Genomic DNA, 21,782 nt, shown 5'->3' with positions numbered 1-21,782 from the left:
GCTGGGGACGCGGAGCTGCGTCGGGCCCCGTCTTGAGCACCACAAGCTGTTGGTCTAGTGCGGGGTGGGGGGAGCGCACAGTGGCGGGGTGCTCCAGTGGGGCGGTGGAGAAGGCTGGTGGTTAGGACACAGAGCCCATGCCCAGCTGCCTGGGCGTGCCCCACTGCCCACCAACCAGCTGCAGAATTTGATCCTGGGCCAACGACTCCACCTCTCCGTGCCTCAGTTTCCTCATCGGTGAAATGGGGCTGAAGCTAATGCTAGCGCCGACCTCATAGGGTGTGTGGTGGTTGTGAGAAGGGGATGAGTTTATCTATGGAGAGAGCTCAGACCCGTGCCTGGCCCGGGCACATGCCCTTTCGATGTGGAGGGTCCTGGCTATGGTCATTGAGCGTGGACCCCGCTGGGCACAGCAGTCAGCCCCCTGGGCCTTGCCTGGGGCGGGGAGGGGGAGGTGAGGCGGCTGGGACTTGGGAGCCCCGGGGTGTAGGGGGAAGATGGGTTCTTGGGGTCAGGGGGGTGGACTGACATCCGTGTCCTTTGACCCTCTCTGTCCCTTTAGTGGTGTCAGCCTCCCCGGGGGGCGGGCTCCTTGCCAGGGTCTTAGGAGCAATCTGAAGTTTATTACGGACCCCCGAGGGCGTCAGCCCTCACAGAGGGGGCCCTCTCACTCCTTGGGGGTTTGAAAGAGTGTAATGGACGTTACAGACCCCAGAGGTGTTTTCTCTCTCCTTCATGGGTAATAAATTCAGCCTTTTGGTGCTTCAGGCTGGCGAGGGTGTTCTCTCTCCCTCTCTTCCTGGGGACAGTAAATGCCCCGAGGGTATTTGCTCTCGGTGGTTGTTAACTACAGTCTCGGGTTGTGGCAGCCGCCCTGGGGAAGTTAACTACAGCTTAATGAGCCCCTCCCGAGAGGCTTTCTTCAGTCAAGTCCGTGGTGGCAACCCGCTAAGGAGGGAGGGTGTCACAGGAACTCGTCCCCTTTCCGGGCGTCTGCCCTGTGCTTCAGGCGGTGCTGCACACTCAGATGTCTGCCTTCTTGTGAATCCCGACCACCCGGGGCTCAGAGAGGGCATGTGGTTGCCCCGAAGCGCACAGCCCAAGAGGTGTTCTGGACACCGGGAAGGCGGCAGTCTTTGGGGAATTCACAACAGGCAGATGGGTGGGGTGCGCAGCCTAAGGGGTTCCGCCCCCCCCCGCCCCGAGGGCATCAAGGCCCTCCTGGGTGGTCCTCCATCCCTCTGATGGTCATTGCAAGCCCCCAAAAGCGTCTGCGACCCCTGGGGAGGCTTTCATCCCTCCTAGCGGCCGCAGCTGAAATAAGAAGCGTTAAAGTTGTCTTGGCTGGCGCCCAGGTGGCCCTATGGATGTGACTAAGCTCAGGAGGTTCTGTTTGCCTGATGGGTGTGGTATGCAGCAGGTGTTCTGCTCTGCGGAAGGGCATGTATACAGTCGGTGGCTCTTTCTGCCCGGAGGCTCTCTTCCCCCCTTTGCAGGAGTCCTCTCACGTGTCAATAGCCACAAAACGCATTCTAGTCGATTCTGCATCTAGAGGGTGCAGCCTCTCTCCCAAAGGGTGGCATGTGCAGGCGAAAGAGTCCTACCCCTGCAGAGGCTGTTCCAGAACCTTCTGGGCAGGCAGAGCCAGCCCCAGGGAAGGCATGGGGGAGGGGGTTTCTCTACAGGCTGGGGGGTGTTACGGATACCCAAGGCGATGAGTCTCAAAGACTTGTCAGCTGGGACTAGAAATCTGGCGAGGAGGCCGCGGACTCTCCAGGCTCCAGGGGTTGGCATAGACGCCAGAGGCCCCCGGCCGTCCCGCGGGGTCTTAAATCCGGTCTAGTGCGGCCGTGTGGATGCCTGAGGCAGGGGCTCCCCGCTGGCTCCCTGGAAGAGGACTCCACGGGGTCTAAGCAGGGACGGTAGAGACAAGTGAAGGAATCTGAGCTTTCTAGAGGAGCATTTGGCATTTTAATATGATTAGCGTTAAGTGATGATGCGCATCACAAACGTGCCTGGCAGAGTGCCAGACGAGCTGCCTGCCTCCTGCCCTTTAACCCTCCCGACGGCCCCAGGAGGTGGTTGTCATTCTGCCCTGCTTGGCAGAAGAGGAAACTGAGGTTTCAGGGATGGTCCGTGACTTGCCCAAGGGAGAGGTGCGTGGTGGAGCCGGAGCCAGTCTGCTCTGGGCCTGAGGTCCTCTTCCAGCCCCCCCAGCACCTCGGCCCCCGCGCCCGGGGTTCAGTGGGTTTGGTGCGGGTCCACATTGCTGCCCTGGGCCCAGAATGTCCACTTGGGGACTGCTGTCTTGGCCTGAAGCAGACTCCACCCCCACCCCTGCACCCCCCCAGGCAGGGATCCCAGGGGCTGTCTTTGGAAGAGCAGCCAACCCCCTAGAAGGTGGCTTTGGGGCCTGGGGGGCGGAGCCTGACCTGGGGCTGGGAGAGAAAAGTGGGGGAGGGGAGCAGAAAAGGGGAGGAGAAGGAGCGAGGGGCACGGGAGGGAACCGGAGGGCAGGGAGGTGAGGGTCAGGCTGGGCCAGGGGACCCTAGAGGGGCATGGACGGGGGTTGGGGGCTGCTGCTCCTGGCGCCGCAAGCAAGGCCAAAGCCGCTCGATGTTTGCTTGTTATTCCACTGGGAGCAGGGCTGACCGGGCCGGGCCCATCCCTGTTGTTGCGGGCATGCGTGTGTGCATATGTGAGCCTGTGGGTGTGTAAACGGGGATGTCAGTGTGTCCACCCCACGTTCTGTATGTTTGTCCGTCTGTCTATGTGCCCTGGGCTGGTGAGGTCATGCATGTATTTGTGTGTCAGTGAGGGTTTTTGTGTACAGGCTGGGGGCAGAGGAGTGTAGCTGTATGCCAGCGTCAATCAGTGTGTCTGTGTGTGTCCGTGTGTCCAGTCTGTGGGTCAGCGGGTCAGAGAGCGACTGTGGGTCTGGCTAGGTCGGTGTGTGTTCAGGCTGTGTGTCCAGCTGTTTGTGCATGTGCCTCTCTCTGTGTGTCTCCGTGTATAAGTTGTGTGTTCAAAGTCTGTGTCCCAGAAGTGTGTTTTCACTTGTATCAGTGTGTCTGTGTCTGAGGTGTGTTCAGCCATGGGTCTATACGCCCACTGGTCTGTGTGTCCTGTATCTGTGTTACTCTCTGTGTTACTGTATGTGTCCCTATGTCCCTGTGTCTGGGCTGTGTGTCCCTGTGTCCGTGTGTCTGCGGGTCCCTGTTCCAGTCCGGGACCGGTTTTGCGTGTCCAAGCAGAGGTCCTGGCCACATAGCTGCTCCCCCCACTTGGAGCCTGTCCGTTTGTCCGCGCGTCCTCCTCCGGAGGGGCGGGGCGGGGAGGGAAGGGAAAGGCAGAGGAGGGGTCTCTCCACCTCCCCAGCCACCCCCGCCCCCACCCCCACTCCCTCAGTCCCGGGATCGAACCTTATTTAGAGTCGCGATTCGACATCTGTTTTCAAATTTGATCAGCTCTGAACTTTATTTTCCGAGTTTGAGGAAAATTATATTCCATCGATCGCGCCGCCCGCCCCCTCCCCCGCGCCGCCCGCCGCCGCCTCCATATATCTGCGCGCCGAGCCGGCCCGGCGGCCGCGAGGGCGGGAGGCGCGCGGCGCGCGGCGGAGGACGAGGAGGAGGAAGAGGAGGAAGAGGAGGAAGAGGAGGAAGGAGGCGGAGGAGGCGGCGGAGGAAGGGCCGCCCGGCGCCCCCCGCGCCCCCGCCCCGGCCCCGCGCGCTGCGCGCCCCGCCACCCGCCCGCAGCCGCGTCCCCCGCTTGCGCGTCCCTGTGTCTCTTTGCGCGTCTCTGTCTCGGGGTCTCTCGGCCCCTCTCCCTGTCTCCGGCCGTCTCTCTCTCTCTCTCTCTCTCTCTCTCTCTCTCTCTCTCTCTCTCGTCTCCCTCTCGGTCGCTGTCGCTCCCGGCTCGCGCCCTCTCTGTCTCCGGCTCCCGGGGCTCCGGCCAAGTCCTCCCCGCCCCGGTGCCCCCTCCCCAGGACGCCGCGGGGGCCATGGCCGCGGGCTCGGAACTTTGAACACTTCTCCCCTGACCGGAGCAGATGCGCAAAGCCCAGAAAGTGAGTGAGCGCCGCGTGCCGCGCGCGGACGGGGGCTGGGGCGCGCGGGGTCCCGGGAGACCTCCGGGGCCGGGCTCCGGGGGGCGGGCGGCGGGGGCGCGAGGGCTGCGGGCGCGGCTGCAGGGCCCGGGTCCCAGCGCTGGGGGCGGCGAGAGTCTGGGCTCTGCGAGCTCAGGAACGGGGGGCTGGCTCTTTGGGACCGAGGAGTCGGGATATTTGGGGCTGGGGTCCGGGTACGGTTTGGAGGTCAGCGCCGAGGGCTAGAATATTTGGAATCTGGGGGCCCAGAGCTGAGACACTGGATGTTTGGGGCTGAAGAGCTGGACCGAGATCATTAAGGTTGGGAGCTGACCCTTTGGGGCTGGGGGTCAGAACTGAGGGAGTGGATATCTGGAGCTGGGGGTCCCCGCGGAGGGTTTGGATTTGGGGGGCTAGAAGGTCTGGACATGGAGCCGAAGTTCAAGGCTGAGGGTCTGCACGTTTGAACTGGGACATTTGGGGTCTGGGGTTTGGTGTGAGGGGTCGCGGGGCCTGTGGGAAGGGCCCCTGGGCCCAGACTGGGGTCTGCTCACTTCCCTTCAGCGGGGTACGTCCCTCTGGGGACAGGTGGCCCGATTGGGCACACCCACTTTCCGTCCCAGTCATTCCACAAATCGTCACAGGCCCCCACTGGACCGTCCCTGCCAGCTCTCCTCTGATCGGTCTCTCAATTCCATCTCTCCAGCGTTTGGTGCTCTCTCTGCCTCTCTCCGCCTCATTATCTCTGTTTCTCTCAGCATCTGTCTCCACTTCTTTGAGTCCAACTCTTAGACTCTCTCTCCCAGAATCTGTATCTCTCACTCTCAGCATCTCTCCACCTTTCTATCTCTCATCTCTGCCTCTCTCCGTCTCTGTCTCTCTCCCAAGTGTCTCTATCTCTCTCCCAAGTGTCTCTGTCTCTGTCTCCCCCTCGCTGGTTTCCGCTCAGATTAAGCCGGGGACCTAATTCCAGGCCCAGGATCGAATTTTCTGGCAACAAAGGGAAATAGCGAATCGATCGGTCGCTCCGGAGATTAAGAGACAAGCGGCGCGCGGATCTATCACGGCTAAACGCCCCCCCCCACCTGCTCCCCCTGCCCGGCCGGCCCGCCGAGGCCCGCACGCGCTCCGCATCGCCAAGCAGCCTCAGGAGCCCCTGGCTGTCCACAGGCCCGGCGTCGCCAAGCCCAGAGCAAACTGTGCGCCTCCCGCCTCCCCGAGGGCCAGGGCCCTGGGAGGGATCTGAGAGGCGGAACCGGCCCCCAGGGAGGGAAGGAGAGGGGAGCGAGAGAAACTGAGACAGCAAACCACCCTGCTGAGCCAGGCTGCACACACCTGTGGCCTCAGGTAACACTTTTCACCCACACCTGGCTTATCAACACACCTGTCCCATCAATTACCTTCATGTTCCCTCTTCAGTTCCTCACATCTGGACCTCCAGTTAATAGTTGTCCCCTTATACCTGTCTCCTGCAGGTAGCACCTGTTCTCCACACCTGTTCTCTTTATCTGCCCCTGCAAGTGAGACATGTTCTCTCACCTGCCCCTCAGGTAACTCATTCCTCTGAAACCTGCCCCAAAGATGTCCCTGATCTCTCAGGTAACATATGTCCCCCTTTATTTGCTTCTCCAGGTAACACCTGATTCTCCAGATCTGCCCCTTCCACCTGAATACCTGTCCCTGTCCCATTTCTTACTACCTTGTCCCTCTCCTACCTGCACCTGCACCTTCCCACCTGTCCCTAAATCTCTGTTCACACTTGTTCCTCACACATTTATATTTCTTCACCTTTGCCTCCCCAAGAGCAGTGCACGCGCGCGCACACACACACACACACACACACACACACACACACAATGTTCACACACTCACAACCCTCGTCCTAACCTGTCCCCTCCCATTCTCCCGGCTCTCACCCATTCTTCTCTCTTCTAAGGCTACCCCTCCTTCCCACCCCCACTTCTTTCCTGTCCAGAAGTGCTTCCTTCACGAGTCCCCTAGAACACACCTGCCTCTCCCACCTCTCTCTCCGCCAGTGCCTAACTCCCTCACACTCCAGTCTCCCATCATTTTACATAAATTCACCTACTTCCAACTTATTCCCTCACACCTGTCTTTCCCACTTGTCACTTCGGTAACAGGCACATCAGCCCCATCTGTCTCCTGGCCCCAAACGCTGCCTGATCTCACACATGGACTTCGGACCCCAGACATCACACGTCCCCCCTTCCTCATATCCTTCCCCTGCCACGATGCCTTCCCGTGCCCTTATCCTTGGCAAGTTACACTTGTCCCCCCTGCACCCTTGCTCCCTGTCTCTGACCCACTCTACTTCCGCCTCTCTCTGTCTGTCTCACAGCACATGCATGCGGGGGGAGGGATCTGCCTTTGGCCAAAGGTATGTGCCTCATCTATATACCTGTCTCCCCACACCTGTCCCTCAGGTAATATCTATTGCTCCTCTCCCCGTCCCCACCTAATTTCCCATGTTTCACACTTCCTCCTCCCTTGCCGCACAAGATTACCCCAATCCCTCCACGCACCTGCCTAAACCTCAGGTACCACCTGCTCTGGCACCACCTTCACTCCTTTCTTCAGCAGAGGTTCTGCGATCTCCACACACCCCGTCACAGCCCCGTGATCTCTCCCTGCTCTTCCACCAGGCCTCTGCTGTACCCCGACCTCCCCAACCTGTCCCCAGAGGGACACCTACTCCTGGACACGCTCCTGTCCCACAGATATGCACCTGACTCCCCACACTGGTTCTCCCTCTCTCCCCACAAACATCCGTGTAATCCCCGACCATTCAAACGTGCCCCCACTCCACACCTCCCAGCCACCTCTTTTTCATCATGTTCATCGTCACTGCCTGCCCACGCAGCCTGTCACCCCCACACCTTTACAGCTAAACCTTCAGATCCCTCACACCTGTCTCCAGGCCTTGCCCCTCCAGAAACACCTGTCCCTTTGCACAGCCCGTGTCTCTAGCCATCCGGCTCCTCGGGGTCCACCTTAACAATGAGCATAAGGGACACCTGTAGCATTTGTTAAACATGTGTAACACCTGTTCCCAGCCATCCACGCACCTGCTTCCTGACTTGCACATAATCCCTTGAGTTCTCAGACTTCAGCGAGAGTAAGACACACCTGGGGGGGCTTGTGAAAACATGGATTCCTGGGCCCCACCCCAGAGATTCTGGTTCAGCAGGGCTGGGTTGGAGCCTGAGATTCTGCATTTTGAAAAAGCTCCAGGTGATGGTGATGCTGCTTGTCCCCCACACTTTTGAGTTGGCCCTACTCACATCCTGCGTCCATTTCACCACATGACACCTGCTTCCCCCACATACACTGATGAGGATGACAGTGATGACGACAGCTGCCAGCTCTTCATCCTGCCTCCGTGGCAGGCACTGTTCTGTGTTCTGCACATCCATTGTCTCATTTAATCCTCGTGAGAGCCTTATGAGGCAGGGTCTTACTCTTGTCCCCATTTTACAGAGAAGGAAACTGAGCCCAAAGAGGTAATGTAATTTCCTTGAGGCCCCAGAAACTGGTAGATGTTGGAGCTGGGAGTCAAACAGAGGCTGTCTGTCTTCAGAGCCTACCCTCCCAGCCATCGAAGTCCCCTTGCCTCCTACACCTGCCCCTCAGGTGAGCTCCTTTCCCTGCAGATGCATCTGTCCACCTGTTCACTTTGGCAACACTTGCTTCTCACTCCCTGCTCCCCCACCCAGAGTCTCCCCTATACTCCAACCTCACCTGTTCACCCTCTGCTCTCGCCTTCTTGGGCAACACCTAGCTCTGATGTGAAACCTGTTTGGTGGTCTCTTGCATCGAGGGGCTGGAGACTCTCTGGGGATGCTTGTTAAATTCAGATTCCTGGGCCCCAACCCAGCCCTTCTGATTTTGTCCTTCTGGAGCCGAACCTGGGAATCCACACTTTTACAGCCAGCACACACCCTTAGCAACACTGAAAGAAGGGGCTTCACACCGCGCTTTGAAACCCTTTCTCCTCCGAGGGGACGCTTGTTGCTTCCCGGCCTTCCGCTCTCCACGCCCATCCTCTGGGATGAGACCCGCCCTCACCTGTCAGGCCCGGCCTCCCGGCTCACACCTGTGTCCCGCTGACAGTGACCCCACAGCCAAGCTTGTCACCCCGCATCCAGGCTCCCACCTGCTCCCCAAGCCACATGCAGCCAGTGCGGTCCCCTCCCAACACACACCTGTTCCCCCAGACACACTCCCGGCCCCCTCCCACCTCTCCGTGCTCCCCTTTCTTTGCTCACCTACCTTCATTGCCTTTCTCCGGCTCTCTTTTTTGCCCCCATCTGCCCATCTCTGAATCTGAGTCTGTCTGTCTGTCTCTCTCTCTTTCTCCACTTGACCTCTCTTTCTCAGTATCTCTGTGTCTTTTTGTAGCTCTGTCTCTGAGTCTTTCTGTTTCTGGGTCCTGCCCTCTGCCTATCTCCCACTCCCCCCTTTTCTCTCTCTGTCCCTCACTCTCTCCTCTGACAGTGCCGACACTGAGAGGCCTAACCTCATACCGACCCGCATCCGAATCCAGCCTTCACCCCTCGGCCCTGGGTGGCCTTGGCTGTTGCTTTCCCTGCCTGAGCCTCAGTTTCCACATCTGTGAAATGGGTACCACTACAGTTTCCACCTCCCAGGTTGTGCTCAGGGAAGGGGGAGGGCCTGGGACAGACAGGGGCAGAACTTCCCTCTGGGGGGGTCGCCCTGTGTTCCTGGCTCTCCCCAGGGCTGCCGCCCCCCTCCCAGCCCCGGCCATCAGCGTGAGTAGGTGGGGGGGGGGTGGAGGGACGAGTGGACAGAGGCGTCCCGGCCGAGGCCTGGGCATGGGACCCTGCGTGGGGCTGGGGACAGGGATCGATCTGCCTCGGCGGCAGCGCGCGGCCCAGGATTGCATCTTGTCACAATAATTTATTGCTCTCATCCCGTCTGATCGATGGCGCTGAATTAGCACCGCGCCTCATGCCCCTGGAGCCCCGAGCTTCCCCCAACATGGCTGGACCCTGGGCCTTCCCGGGCAGCCCAGGCACCCGGCCCCAGCCCTCAGCCCTGCTCCCCTGCCCCCGTGGCCCCCTTTCTCTCCCTCTGCATCTCTCTCCCCTGTTCCCCTGACTCTCTGTCCCTCTTTCCCCCTCATTTGTGCTCTCCTGGGTCTTTGACCCCATTTCCCAGCACCTCTGAATCCCATTTCTACCTTCCTCTTTCCAGCCCTTGGTCCCTCCCTTTCTCCCCAGTTGTTGTCCCCATTTTCTTGTCCCTTTAGTCCCGTCTCCTTCCCTCTGGTGCCCGTGTCTCGGTTTCGTTCACCTGCCCCCTGTGCCTTCACCCCAGGCCTGGCCGCCCTCCTCACCTCCTCCTGGGTCTCTGGCTTCCTCCCCCTTCCCGTCCCTGCTCATCTCAGCTCCCCATGAGCAGCACTTCCCGAGCGCATCCTCGGAGCCGGGTGCCGGGTGCAGGGCGTGCGGGGCCCTGCTGACTGCGTCGCAATGCCCCCCGTCCTGGGTGCTGGGGCCACCCTTCCCTCATCCTGGCTCCCAGCCCCTTGGCACCACGAATTAACAGTCATTTTAGTTCACTTCTGTCACCCTGTCTCTCTGATACAAGAGATGGGATCAAAAAGTCCTGCAGTAGGGCAGGGCCGTGGTCTGGGGGTGCAGTGAGAGTGGGGTGGGGGGGCGTTGGAGCTGGGATTAGGGGTGGGAGTGGATTTGGGGGTGAGGGGATAGGGCTAGGAATGGAGCTGGGAGAGGGGATGGGGTGAGGTTGAGGGTGGGATGGAGCTGGAATTAAAGGTTCTGGGGTTGGAGAGAGGTTGGGGTTCAGGATGAGTGGGACTGGAAAGATATGGATGGGGATGGATTTGGGGGAGAGGATGAGGTTGAGTGTGGAGCTGGGATTGGGGTGCAGTTGGGTCACGGGGAAGAGGAGGAGGATGGGGGTGGGTGCTAGGGTCAGGGGGGCAGCTGGGAGGCAGGCCCGGCCCCGGGGGACCCTGAGCCCCAGGCCTGCAGAAGGGCCGCTTCGGGCTGGGGCGGGGTGACGAGCCCCCGTGCTGGGTGGGCCCCCACGCGCCCCTTTCCCGGCACTCCTGCCCCGCCCACCGGCAGCGCCCCAGCTCTCCCTCACCCACTCTTTTGCTTCTGCCCTAATCCCTCAATTTTCCGCCTCCCTGCCCCTTCCTCCTTCCTTTCTGACCCCAGCCGTGGCGCTGCCCGCCCCGCTCCCCTCCATCTCTGATTGTCTCCTCTGCAGGCCCTTCCACTCCCCACCTGCTCGTGCTCCCTAACCCGAGCACCCCGCATCTGTCTGTCTGTCCCTTTGTCTCTGACCATCTCTTCCTTCTCTGTGTGCTCTCTCTCCTGGGGTCACGCACCTCCTCCTCTCTGGTCTCCATCTCTCTCTGATCTCCCTCTTTCTCCGTCTCCACATCTCTCTTCTCTCTGTCCCTCTCTGCGTCTCTCCTCCTCTGTGGGTTGGTTTCTCTCCCTCTTCCGATGCATTGCTGCCCCTTTCTCTCTCTGTCTCCCCATGTCTCTGTCTCTCTCCTCTCTGCATGCACCTTATCTCTCTCTCTCTCTCTCTCCTCCTTCCTGTCTCTGTGTCTCTCGTTCTCTCTGTCTCTGTGTATCTCTCTGAGTCTCCGGGTCTCTGTCCCTGCATGTCTGTGTCCATCCCTCAGTGTCTCTGGGGGAGCAACCAAGCACTGGTCGCCGTGGTGCCCTCCGCGCCCTCCCCCAGGCTGCTTGGTAGGCGGGGTGCGTGGCGCTGCGGCCCCCACTCCCCGGGGACGCTCCCCGCCGCCCCCGCTCCCAGCGCCGCCTGCAGCCCCAGGGACGTCCCTGCAGAGACCCGGAGCCGCCCGGCGGAAAAAGGCACAGGAAGGGGGCCCGGGGGGGGGGCTCCGGCCTGGCCTGCTGCCTCCCAACCGCCCCACCTTGTCTGGGCAGGAGGCCCGGGCCTGTCTGTCTGCCAGTCTGTCCGTCTGTCTCCCTTGCACAGTGCAGCCTCAGCAGAGGTTCCTCTGTGTGTATCTTTGTGTGTCTCTGTGTGTGTGTGAGAGAGAGCTGTGGGGACTGTGTGTGTGTTAGTGTGTGTGTCTGTGGCCCCATGAGTGTGTCAGTGGCTCAGCTATCTTTTCATGTGACATGTGGCTTGCATGTGGCACTTAGCTGTGTGCGTCTGGGTGTGACTTCCACAACTCCGGAGCTGTGCCGTGTCTGTGCCTGTAGTTTCTGTGTGGTGTGGCCATGCAGGGCGTGACAAAATGTCTCCCAGCTCTGAGGGGCCGGGAGACACAATGGCTTAGCCCAAGGAGGACAGGGTGGAAGGAAGGCCCTGGGGACGGGCTGGGGTGTGTGGGTGTGAGAGGCGCAGGATGCGGTCACGAAACTCCCCAGGTTGCGTGTCAGAGGCTGGCATTGCAAGTGTGTGTGGCTGTGTGTTTGTGTTAAGGGTGGCTGTTCTGTCTCTAAGCCTGGGAGCTTGGATCTGAGTCTGAGTTTGGATGTGGACAGGGTTGTGTGTGTGTGTGTGTGTGTGTGTTTTGGGGTGAAGCATGTGCTAGTGCATTAGCTCCATGGCCCAGCCCTGTTACCAGGACCCTGGATCTGTGGTGTGTGTGTGTGAGTGTGAGTGTGTGTGAGTATAGCCATTTGGGGGCTGGATAAGGAGCGTTGGTTAACAAGTGAGCGAATCTGTGTGTGACTGACCCTAACGTGCTTTAATGTGTATGTGCGTGACCACATGTGTTTGTGGTTGTGTACTTCTGTGTGTCTGCTGGATGGTGTGCGTGTGCAACTTGCATGAGCTCATGCCTCCCTGTGCGTGTGAGACTGTGTTTGTGGGGCTGTGGTGGCTTTGCCGTGTGTTTGGTGTCACTGCGCATGCTTTTGTGTGTTCTTGGGACTGTGTGTGTGTCTCTGGATGTGTTGTGGTGACTGTGGATTTCAGTCCCTGTGTTTTGGGTGCCTGGGAGTGGATAAGTCAGCTCTCGGGTGACCCAGCCCACTGTGGGGAGACAGCATGTGGGTGTGTGTGCATGTTTGTGTGTACGTGTGTTGTGTAACATGCACATCCCAGGCACCAGAGACGCCCCTGCCCGGCTCAGGCCTGAGCCTTTGGTTGATGTGGGCAGGGGTGGGGGGAGCTGTGGGGTGGGGGGGTACTCCTGGGAGAGCCCCATCACCTTTCTGCCTCTTCCTCTCCAGGATGGCCACGGGGGTCTCCATGGGGGTTTCCACAGGGGTCTCTCCCGTGCTCGTGGTGGGACAGCGCCTGAGCCTGTGCTGTGCACACATGGAAGTAATCTGTGTGGACAGGTGTGTGCACACGCACATAGAGTGTGCCACCTAGATGGGACAGGGTGGAGACAGGTGGGTGGGGGGCTGGGCGGCACCTTCAGGGGGTGGGTACGCAGGGGCGTGTGCACACGGGGTCTGCTGCGTGTGCCTCCACCATGCGTGTGCATTGACGTGTCTGGTACGGCCTAGGAAAGGCCAGGCCCCCAGATTGGGTCTGAATGTGGGGCACGGGCGGGTGCAGATGGTGTGTCAGTGTGTGTGTGTGTGTGTCCTGAGTGAGATGTGTGTGCATGTTGGTGTGTGTGTGCGTGCATGCGGGGGTGGTGGCAGGAGAAGGGTCTTGGGCCGCATCTCTCTCCTCTTTAGACAGAGCCCTGGAGAAGATATGAAATTTAAAAAAAAAATCAATTTTCATTCCACTTGTGCAGATTGTGTTAAGGGGAGGTGGGGGGGTCTGGGTGAGGGGGTTGGAGGGGCGGTGAGGCCCGAGGCGGCTCCTGAGGCTGCCGCGCAGCTTAGAGAAATCAAAACAACTGGTTAAACCCCAGCCCGGGGGGCCAGGCTGGTGGGGGGTGAGGAGACTGAGGCAAAGAGAGACACGGACAGACAGATGCCCAGAGACAGCGAAAGAGAGAGACAGAGAGACAGAGGTGCCCAGATGATGCAGAGAGAGACACTCAGGGATTGCAGAGAAAGAGAGAGGGAGTGACAAAGACAAGTATGCATTTCACACACACATGCACACAGATGCACACACTTGCAAAATGCACAGACAGACGGACAGATGGCGGCAGGAGCAAAGGGGAACCTGGGGTGGAGTTCAGGCTGCCCCGTGGGTCTGGGTGTGCCTCTGGGGGACGTGCTGAGCTGTCTGTGATCCTCACATGTGTGCGTGTGTCTGTGAGTGTGCATGTGGGGCCGTGTGCATTGCCGTCTGTGTGTGGTTGTCGGTGTGGTTGCCACTGTGTGCGTCCCTATGCCTTCATGTGTGACGGGGTCTGTGTACCCTCGGGGGCCCAGGTGCTTAGCTGTATGGCTCTGTGTGCTTCCGGGTCACTTGCGTGTGCCTGGCCGTTGGTGTGTGTGACTGAGTGTGTCTGTGTCTCTGTGGCACTGTGTCAGTGTGTGTGTGTATCTGTTGCTGTTTGTGAACCTTAGTGTGTGCTACAGTGTCTGCATGGGTGTGTGTCTGTGATTTGTGATTGTGTGGGGGTGAATTGGTGTGTGTCTGTGCAGTTGTGTCTTGTTTCTGGGTGAATGTCTGTGACTGTGCTGATGTGTGTGATTGGGTGTGACAGTGCTGGTCTGTGACTTTGCTGATGTGTGTGACCATGTGATGTGCATTGGGTGTGACAGTGGCTTTGGCGTGTGGGTCAGTGCTGGGTGTGAGGCTGCGTGTGACTTGGTGGACGTGTGGGTCAGTGTGATGTATGCTGGGTGTGACAGTGGAGCTGTGTGTGCCTGGCTTGGTGTTGGTGTGTGGGTCTGTCTGGCTCTGCTTGGCCAGGAAGTGGGGAGCCTCTCCTGCCCAGCCCCTTCCCCGCTGCTGCACACACACACACACACAGACACACACGCACACTCTGATCGGTGCCATGGCTGCGGGCAGTGGAGGGGGGGCAGGGGGGTGGAGGAAGCAAAATAAAATTAAAAATTAAAGCTTGCCCGGAGTCCCCATCCTCACTGCGCCGGCTGGTGGGGAGGGGCGGGGGTTAAGCAGCTCCCCCTCTGTAGCTGCCGGGGCAGAAGCCGTCTGTCCAGCTGTCCAGCTGTCCTACCAGGCCCCTGCCCGGCCCCGCAGCCCCGCAGCCCTGTCCCCACAGGCGCCTGATCCCCTCCATCGGTCGATCGGTGATCAATGGGGCCAGGGGGGAGCCAGGGGCAGTATGAGATCAAAGGGGCCCCAAGAGAGGGACCCTGGGACAGCAACAGAGACGAGACAGCGAATGAGGGACGCGGGGACGGGGTCGTGGGGACGAGGTTGTGGGGACGAGGAGGTGCGGGAATGTGGAGAGAGACCCCAAAACGGAGAGATGTGGAGGTGCTGAGACGGGGGACAGCAGCACGTGCAGACAGACGGAGAGGCCCCGTGGCCCTGGACGGTCCCAGCAGAAGCGGCCGGGGTGGGGCTGGGAGGGGCAGGTGCAGGGCCAGGTGGGCAGCGACGCCAGGGCAGAGACGGAGAGGGCGGGCAGAGATGGCACGATGAGACGCAGAGACGCGGGCGAGAGACGCGGGGGGAGCGTGGGAGCAGGGCCCGGAGCGCCGATCCCACGGCTCCTCGTTATAACGTGTCCGGAGGAGGCGGCGGGGAGTTGAAAGCGTTGGGAAGAGAAATCAAAACCAACACGGAAATGAGAGGGGCCAAGAGGGGGTGGGGGGCGGGAGGGGGAGTCCTGAGAGGCCCAGCAAGTGGTGAGGTGGGGGAGAGGCAGACGGGAGAGGTGCGGGGGAGAGGGGGAGAAGGGGAGAGGGGCAGAGATGGAGAGACCGGGGCAGAAGCGGCTGAGGGGTGGGAAATGGGAGAGCCTGAGAGATGGAGACGCTCTAAGATGGGGCGGGGGGGGGGTAGTAGAGATTGGGGGGAGGAGGAAGGAAAAGAGACGGAGATGGTGGAGAGAGGCAGAGATGAGGGACAGAGACTGAGAGATGGCCGCCCTGGGGAGGTGGGAGAGGCAGAGAGACATGGAGGTGGGGGCGGAGAAGGGAAAGAGAAATGGAGTGATGGAGAGACAGAGATAAAGAGGGAGAGAGGAAGATGGGGAGATGGGGTGAGAGAGTCAGGGAGACAGCGAGGAGCAGGAATAGAGAAGTGGAGCCCTGTGCCTGGGGCAGGGGAAACCCAGAAGTGGGGGTTCTGCCCCCCCCAGGCTGGAGGGTTGATGGGGATGGTGGGGGAGAGACCCTCAATAGACACTGGGCGGGGTAGGAGTTCAGGGTGAGACCTGAGGGCAGGGGACAGCCTGTGGAAGGGGGCTGGGGTGCTGGGGGGTGCTGGGGGCTGTGGGCAACCGGGGTGCCTGCGGGTGGGGGGACTGGACGAGTCTGAAAAGTCTTGAATGTCCAGGGGTGAGGTGGGGTTTGTGGGGGAATGGGGGTTTCTGAGGGGAGTGGGTCCTTGGTGAGTGGGGTGTCTGGGAGTGCCTAACAGGGGTGTCCGCGGACAGTGCTGTGCTGAGAGGTGGGTCTGAGGGTGGCGTGCTGAGGGGTGCGTGTCCGAGAGGAGGGGTCTCCGAGCCAGGAGGATGTGTCTGAGCGGGTTCATGTCTAAGGAGGGTTCTGAGGGGTGGAGTGTGGGGGTGGGTGTCTGAGAGTAGCCATCTAAGGGTGTGGGTGTCAGTGGTGCGGGTGTGTGTGTGGGGGGTGTCGGGGTTGGGGGGCAGTCTGAGGGAGAGGAGCTGCCTGGGGGGGGGTAGATTTCTGAGAGACAGGGCTAAGGAGTGGATCCGGCATCTTGGTGGGGGGGGATGAGGTGTCTGAGGCGGGAGGGGATGCCCGAGAGGGGAGTCATATCTAAGGGGGAAGGGGTGTCCGAGGGGGAGGCTCCTCCAGCAGCCGAGGGCGGAGGGGAGGGCTCTGAGGCGGGGCCGGAAGGTTTCAGGAGAGGAGGCGCCTGAGGACTCACTCGGGCAGGGCGCGGGGGCTGCCGGGGTGGGGGGCGGCCTGGCTCCGGGGAGGGGGTCCGGGAGGGCGCCCGGCTCCGGCCTGGCAGCGAGCAGGCCCCGCCACGGGCAGAGGCGCGGAGCAGCGCGGGGATGCGCCAGGCTGGGCCGGCCCGGGGGTCAGCGGGCAGGAGGGCGGTGGGCGCTGGGGGGGAGGGTTGGTTGCGAGATAGATCTGGGGCAACCAGACAGACAGACAGACAGGCAGACATATAGACCCCCCAGAGGTCAGACGGGAGACAGCGACTGCGGTTCGGGGCGGGCGCGGGAGGGGGCGAGGGGCGAGGACGGAGCCGGCGCGGCCGCGGGGGCGCAGGGGCCGGGGGGGACGGGGCTGCCCGCGGGCAGGGGCGGGCGCGGGGGGCTCCGGGGCGGGGGAGGGCGGCGGGCAGAGCGGGGCGTCCCGGGCCGCGCCCCCCGCTGACCCCTGTCTGTCTCTCCCGCCCGTCCCGTCGCTGTGTGTCTGTCCCGGCCCCTCTGCAGGGCCGGCTCCGCCATGGACTGTAGCTGCGTCTCCGACCTTCTCTTCGCCCCGCCCGCCCTGCCGGCTCTCTGGACCCCCGGTAACTGGCCCGGCCCTCCCCGCGCCCTCGGGCCCCCTCCCCGCCTCCCTGCCGCGTCTCTCTGGGTCTCTGTCTCACTCTGGCCGGTGTCTCCCCAGGGCTCTACCAGAGTGCCCGGAGTAAAACCCCGTAATGAAAAACTTGGCAAAAAAACTTCACGGCCCGATTTCCCTGCCACCTGCCTTCTGGGAGATGGGGGTCTTTTGGAGGGCGGGTGAGAGGGGGTTCAGAGAGGGATGGGCTGCCTGACGCGCGTTGAAGGCTGGGGGCTGACGTCCAGGGGGCTCCCCGTGCATCTCAGCTCCGCTCCCACCCAGGACCTGTGGGTGTAGAGAAGCAGAGGCCGGAGACAAGCCCTCAGGGACACAGGACCGGGGACTCCAGGGGGGCACTGGGCCAGGGATTGGGGGACAGACAGACCGCAGGACTTCCCAGCAGGGGTGTGCACAGCCGGAGCCGGGGGAAAGAGGACGGCTCGCTCGGAAGTGGTCGCTCAGAGCTGGGGGTGTGGACAGTAAGGCCGGCTTGGGCGAGCACCTGAGCCCACACCCCACAGAGGGGCAGCGTGTGTGTGCATGTGTGTGTGAGACAGAGATTGTGACTGGTATTTGGGGTCTCAGAGTGTGTCTGTCACACTTGAGTGTCCTGGGAGTAGGGGCCACACCGGGAGAACATGACTGTGCAGCATTTGCCTGCTTTTGTGTGAGTGTGCACGCCTGCTTGTACACACACATCCAAGGCTCCCTGAGGGTCTTGAGGCTGGGCCTGCCATGTTCCTGGGGGACGTCAGCGGTGTCTAGACATTAGGATTGGTCAGGGGAGGGTCTGCCCTGCCTGCCTTGGGGGGGGGGGGCACAGCCTGTCTCTTATGAGTGTTGTGTGTGTGTGCATCCCCAATGGGTGTCCTGGTGCATTTGGCTGTGTGACTGAGTGTCCCCCGGGCCTCTGTGTTGGGGGCTGGGTCTGGTTTTCAGCCCATGGTCCTTGTGTGTGTGTGTGTGGGGGGGGTGCTTCCTGCATCTGTGTGTCTCTGAATTTAATGGGTGTCAGCTTGTCCATCACCGTGTGTGGAGTCTGTGTGCCCTCTGCAGCTGGGTGTCTGACTCAGTAGGCCCGACACACCTGAGGCTGTGGCATTGGAGGCGCGGGGGTGTTTCTGGGTTGGCTTGTGCCTGTAGACCACTCCTTGTGGACGAGTGTGCATGCTGTCTTCGGGTTGTGTGGGTTTGTCTGTGACACAGTCGCTTCCCACTTGGATGTCTGCTGGGTGTGGAATGGGCTGGAACTCACACATTGTTCCAGCCCTGTCATCTGAGGTGAGAAAGACCCAAGTGGAGTTGGGAGAAAAATTCTCCCGTCAAGGAGACCACCCCCGGGGGGGGCACGAGCACCTGCTTCACACACTGGAAGGTTCCCTGCTCCTCCATGCCTTCCAAGAAGCCGGGGAGGACAAGGAACGGCCCCGTGGCTCCAGAGCAAGTGGATGCAGGGACCCCAGGACCCCGGGACCCAGCCCGGTGTCATGCCCACTGCAGCCCACGCACCCACTGATCCCCTCCCCAGCCTCCCCCCGTCTCTGGCAGCGTTCTCAGCTGCCTTTTGGTTTCCTGCCTGGGCTTGGGGTCTCTGAGGAGGGGGAAGGGGTTGGGCATGTGGCACAGGAGTGGGCATGGAGGCTGGACCCAGGGCCTGGGGCCTTCTGGGTGGGATTTAGGGGTGCATTTGGGCGATGGGGCACAGGACACTCATCTGGGTGTGAAATGTGAAGTGCCAAGTGAGTGGTGGGTGTTAGAGGGCTGGCCCCGAGCGTCTGTGTGCGGGTCTGGGAGTTGTTCTGGCCTCATGGTGTTGCCCGCGTGTGCCCGTCTGTCAGGCTGTGTATCTGGGACCTGAAGGTTGAGCTCATGTGTCTTGCTGCGTTCGTCTCCATCACACTTGGTCATTTGGGCATTTGGCGTCCTGCATGGGTCCATGGGTCACGCGGCTGTGCTGCTGCTGGGTCTCGGTTCCGAGGGGCTTGGGGAGACGTGTGCTGTGTTGTGGTGGGTGTGCGATGCTGTGTTGCTGAGATGACGTGACCTCATGTGTTGGCCTTGGTGTGTGCCCAGCAGGAGTGTGCGCTCTGTGTATCTGTGTCCCACGGGGTGGCTGGGTATCCATGCAAGGGGGATGTGTGTGTGACACACTGTCCACCGTGGGGGACAGTCTGCCGTGGGCGTGTCTGGATGGCTCTCAGACCTAGGCATGGAGGCATGCAGGAGACAAGGGGCGTGCAAAGCACAGATGGGTACAGAGATGTAGATGTGCTACAGGCTCACTAGGATGTGCCGGGGTGGGGTCAGCAGGGGGAATGGGAGAGATGGAGCAGGGGGCAAGGGATGGGGAGGAGGGGAGACAGGCACCAGTGGGCATTTCTGGGCAGCGGAGAGAAAGGCGAATGCTGTGTTTTGGGGGTGCCCTTTCTGCAAGCTGCTGATGCAAGTTCAGGATGCAGGGAACTGGTCCTGCCGGCCCTGCACCCTGGGAGGCTGAGCTCTAGGGAACCAGGCCAGAACTACCAGCCCAGGGTCCCCGGACAACCGGCTTCTCTCCCCCTATTCATTCGGGCAATCTGGAAACTAGATGCCAAGGGGGTTTGGAGAGTGGGAACCAGGTCCCTAAAGATGTTGGAGGCTGGGGGCCCACCCATCCAAGACCTGGCATCAGGGGAGGGCCGGATGCCTCCTGGAGTCCTGAGTCCTCGCAGGACCAAAAGCCCCGGATGTGGCGCCCTGACCCGGGCCGCTCTCTCCTCCCGTCCCCAGGCTTCGCCTTCCCCGACTGGGCCTACAAGCCGGAGTCGTCCCCGGGCTCGCGGCAGATCCAGCTGTGGCACTTTATCCTGGAGCTGCTGCAGAAGGAGGAGTACCAGGGCGTCATCGCCTGGCAGGGGGACTACGGGGAATTCGTCATCAAGGACCCGGACGAGGTGGCTCGGCTCTGGGGCATCCGCAAGTGCAAGCCCCACATGAACTATGACAAGCTGAGCCGGGCCCTGCGGTGAGGAGGGGCCGGGGGCCTCCTCCCTTCCCCCCTCCCTGTCTCTTGCTTTCCCCCAGCCCCCCCCAGGGCAGAATCCCTGTTGTACCCCATGATCCAGGGCTCTGCACGTGCGGTTACTTACGATTACTTTTGAGTGGAAGGGAGCAGGAAGCCTGGGCTTTGGAGCCCCCCCAGGTCAGGACCCCAGCCCCGGCTCCACTCCTTCCTTGCCTGTTTCTCCAGATAGTGGTGCACTGTGCCTAGCACAGAGCATGTGTTAAGAAAAACCCAGGACCCGCCCCAAGGGCCCTCCTTCAGCCCCCTAAGTGCCCCCTCTCCCCACAGTTATTACTACAACAAGCGGATTCTCCACAAGACCAAAGGAAAGAGGTTCACCTACAAGTTCAACTTCAGCAAAGTCGTGCTGGTCAATTACCCTCTGCTGGACGTGGCGGCGGCTGCCACCGGCTCCCCACTCTTGCTGACCCCTGGTCCCTTTGGGGCCCCTGGGCCAGATGCTCCTCCCCTTACCCCTGAGGTGAGTTAGGATGCTGGGGGTCCTTCAGATGGGGTGTTTGGTGCACCCCCAGCCACGAACCCCCCAGGGAGGGGGGCGGCCAGTCTGGGCAGCACTGTCTCCCTCACTGCCCCCTCCAGACCCTGCAGACACTGTTCTCTGGCCCACGCCTCGGAGAGCCGGGGGCTCGGACACCCCTGTTCACTCCTGAGATGGACAAACTGCGCCTGGACAGCCCTTTCCCATTCCTGGGCTCTGGTAAGAGCCTGGGGGTGCCGGGGGTGGGGGTGGAGGTGGTGGGTGTTCAGGGTGAGGGGAGATGTGTGCATCTCAGGAAGATGGAGAAGGGACATGGCGGAAGGCAGCCTGGGGCGAGGCCGCCTGTGTGTGTTTAAAAGCCAGTACGGAGGCTGGCGGGGGGTGTGTGTGGGTGGGAGGGAAACTGGGAAGAGGGACTGGGAAGGACTTTCGGGGACACTCAGGGAGACAAGTGGGGGTGGGAGAGACTGAGGAGGTAAAGGGGAGACTCTGGGGGGGGCATGAGCAGGTGGAGGTGCCTTGTGGGAAGGACAGTGGGGACGATGGGTGGGACATGGCGGGAAGTGGCCCCACGTGGGCAGACACCCCATAGTGGAGGGGTGGCCCGGCCTGACGGCCCCGTCCTTCTCCAGGTGCCACCGGCTATTCCAAGCCTCCTGGCCTGCTGGGTCCCTACGGCCGCACCTTCCCAGAGTACCCCTGGAACTTTAACCCATACCTCACTGGCCCCTTCCCCAAGCTGCCCCCCTCTCTCTACCCCCCACACTTCTACCCCAACCCTCTGGCCAGTTCCCTGGGCCACCTGCCCTCGACAGGGGCAGGGGGAGGCCCCCCAGCTGCACCCCTGTTGGCTGCAACGATGGCTGAAGGCCTGGGCTCTGAGCGCTCCTCGGGGCTGGCGGCAGCCCCCCGCCTGGCGCTGCCGGGAGCTGGGGGTCCGGAGGCTGCGCTGGGTGGGAAGGAGGATAGTGACTCGGAGCTGGAGATCACTGACGTCAGCGGCTGCAGCTCTGACAGTGAGGGTGACGAGGGCCTCCTGGTACCCCCCAAGGCCAAGGTGGGCAAAGGGGGTCCCGGCAGCTGAGCAGTCGAAGAGTGACGGGTTCTGCCGGGGCGGGGACCTGACAGCCACAGGTGCAGCCTCTTCCCGCCGCCGGATCTGCAGTCACTGGCCCCGGGCCGGATCCAACCCTCAGCACCCTCCCAAGGACAGGGACATCACTGTCCCACCTCCTCCTTCCCCAGACCCCAACAGGGGTCTCACCTCCCCCTCCGTGGTGGTGGGGGAGGGAACATGACAGCCCCCGGCCTCCTTCCCAGGCTCCAGTTTGAGGGGGGGTCCCCGCCTGGCCCCGCTCCCAAAGTGCAATACGGCGCCCGCCCCCCCCGCCCACCCCCGTGCTGTGACCCCCGTGCTCATGTGGCGCTTCTCCAACCCCCCCCCCCGTGCCGGCCCGGCCCCCTCCCCCTCCCCACGCGGCCCCCCTGGGGACAGGGAGCTCAGAGCAATAACCCCGCCCCCAGCCCCGCCCAGGATGGGCCCTCCCCCCACCAGCCCCCCACGAC

General features: G+C 61.8%; 1 protein-coding gene across 1 annotated transcript; it reads left to right on the top strand.

Moving 5' to 3' along the window:
* The first annotated feature begins 3,957 nt into the window (after positions 1–3,957).
* ERFL (ETS repressor factor like) lies at positions 3,958–21,757 on the top strand. The gene is made up of 6 exons (XM_037820660.1): positions 3,958–4,069; positions 16,560–16,639; positions 19,444–19,678; positions 20,006–20,198; positions 20,318–20,435; positions 20,849–21,757. The coding sequence occupies exons 2-6, from the start codon at positions 16,573–16,575 to the stop codon at positions 21,298–21,300; spliced, it is 1,065 nt and encodes a 354-aa protein (XP_037676588.1). The 5' UTR covers positions 3,958–4,069; positions 16,560–16,572; the 3' UTR covers positions 21,301–21,757.
* The last annotated feature ends 25 nt before the right edge of the window (positions 21,758–21,782 follow it).

Source organism: Choloepus didactylus, chromosome 27 (assembly GCF_015220235.1).
Source record: "Choloepus didactylus isolate mChoDid1 chromosome 27, mChoDid1.pri, whole genome shotgun sequence".
Classification (NCBI taxonomy): Eukaryota; Metazoa; Chordata; class Mammalia; order Pilosa; family Megalonychidae; genus Choloepus; species Choloepus didactylus.
This window is presented reverse-complemented; position numbering and strand designations above follow the sequence as displayed.

Excerpts from the sequence above, each read along its gene's own strand:
- ERFL (XM_037820660.1), top strand. The coding sequence starts at position 16,573 with ATGGACTGTAGCTGCGTCTCCGACCTTCTCTTCGCCCCGCCCGCCCTG. Across the intron at positions 19,679-20,005 it reads AAGCTGAGCCGGGCCCTGCG|TTATTACTACAACAAGCGGA; the intron begins GTGAGGAGGGGC and ends CTCTCCCCACAG. Across the intron at positions 20,436-20,848 it reads TTTCCCATTCCTGGGCTCTG|GTGCCACCGGCTATTCCAAG; the intron begins GTAAGAGCCTGG and ends GTCCTTCTCCAG.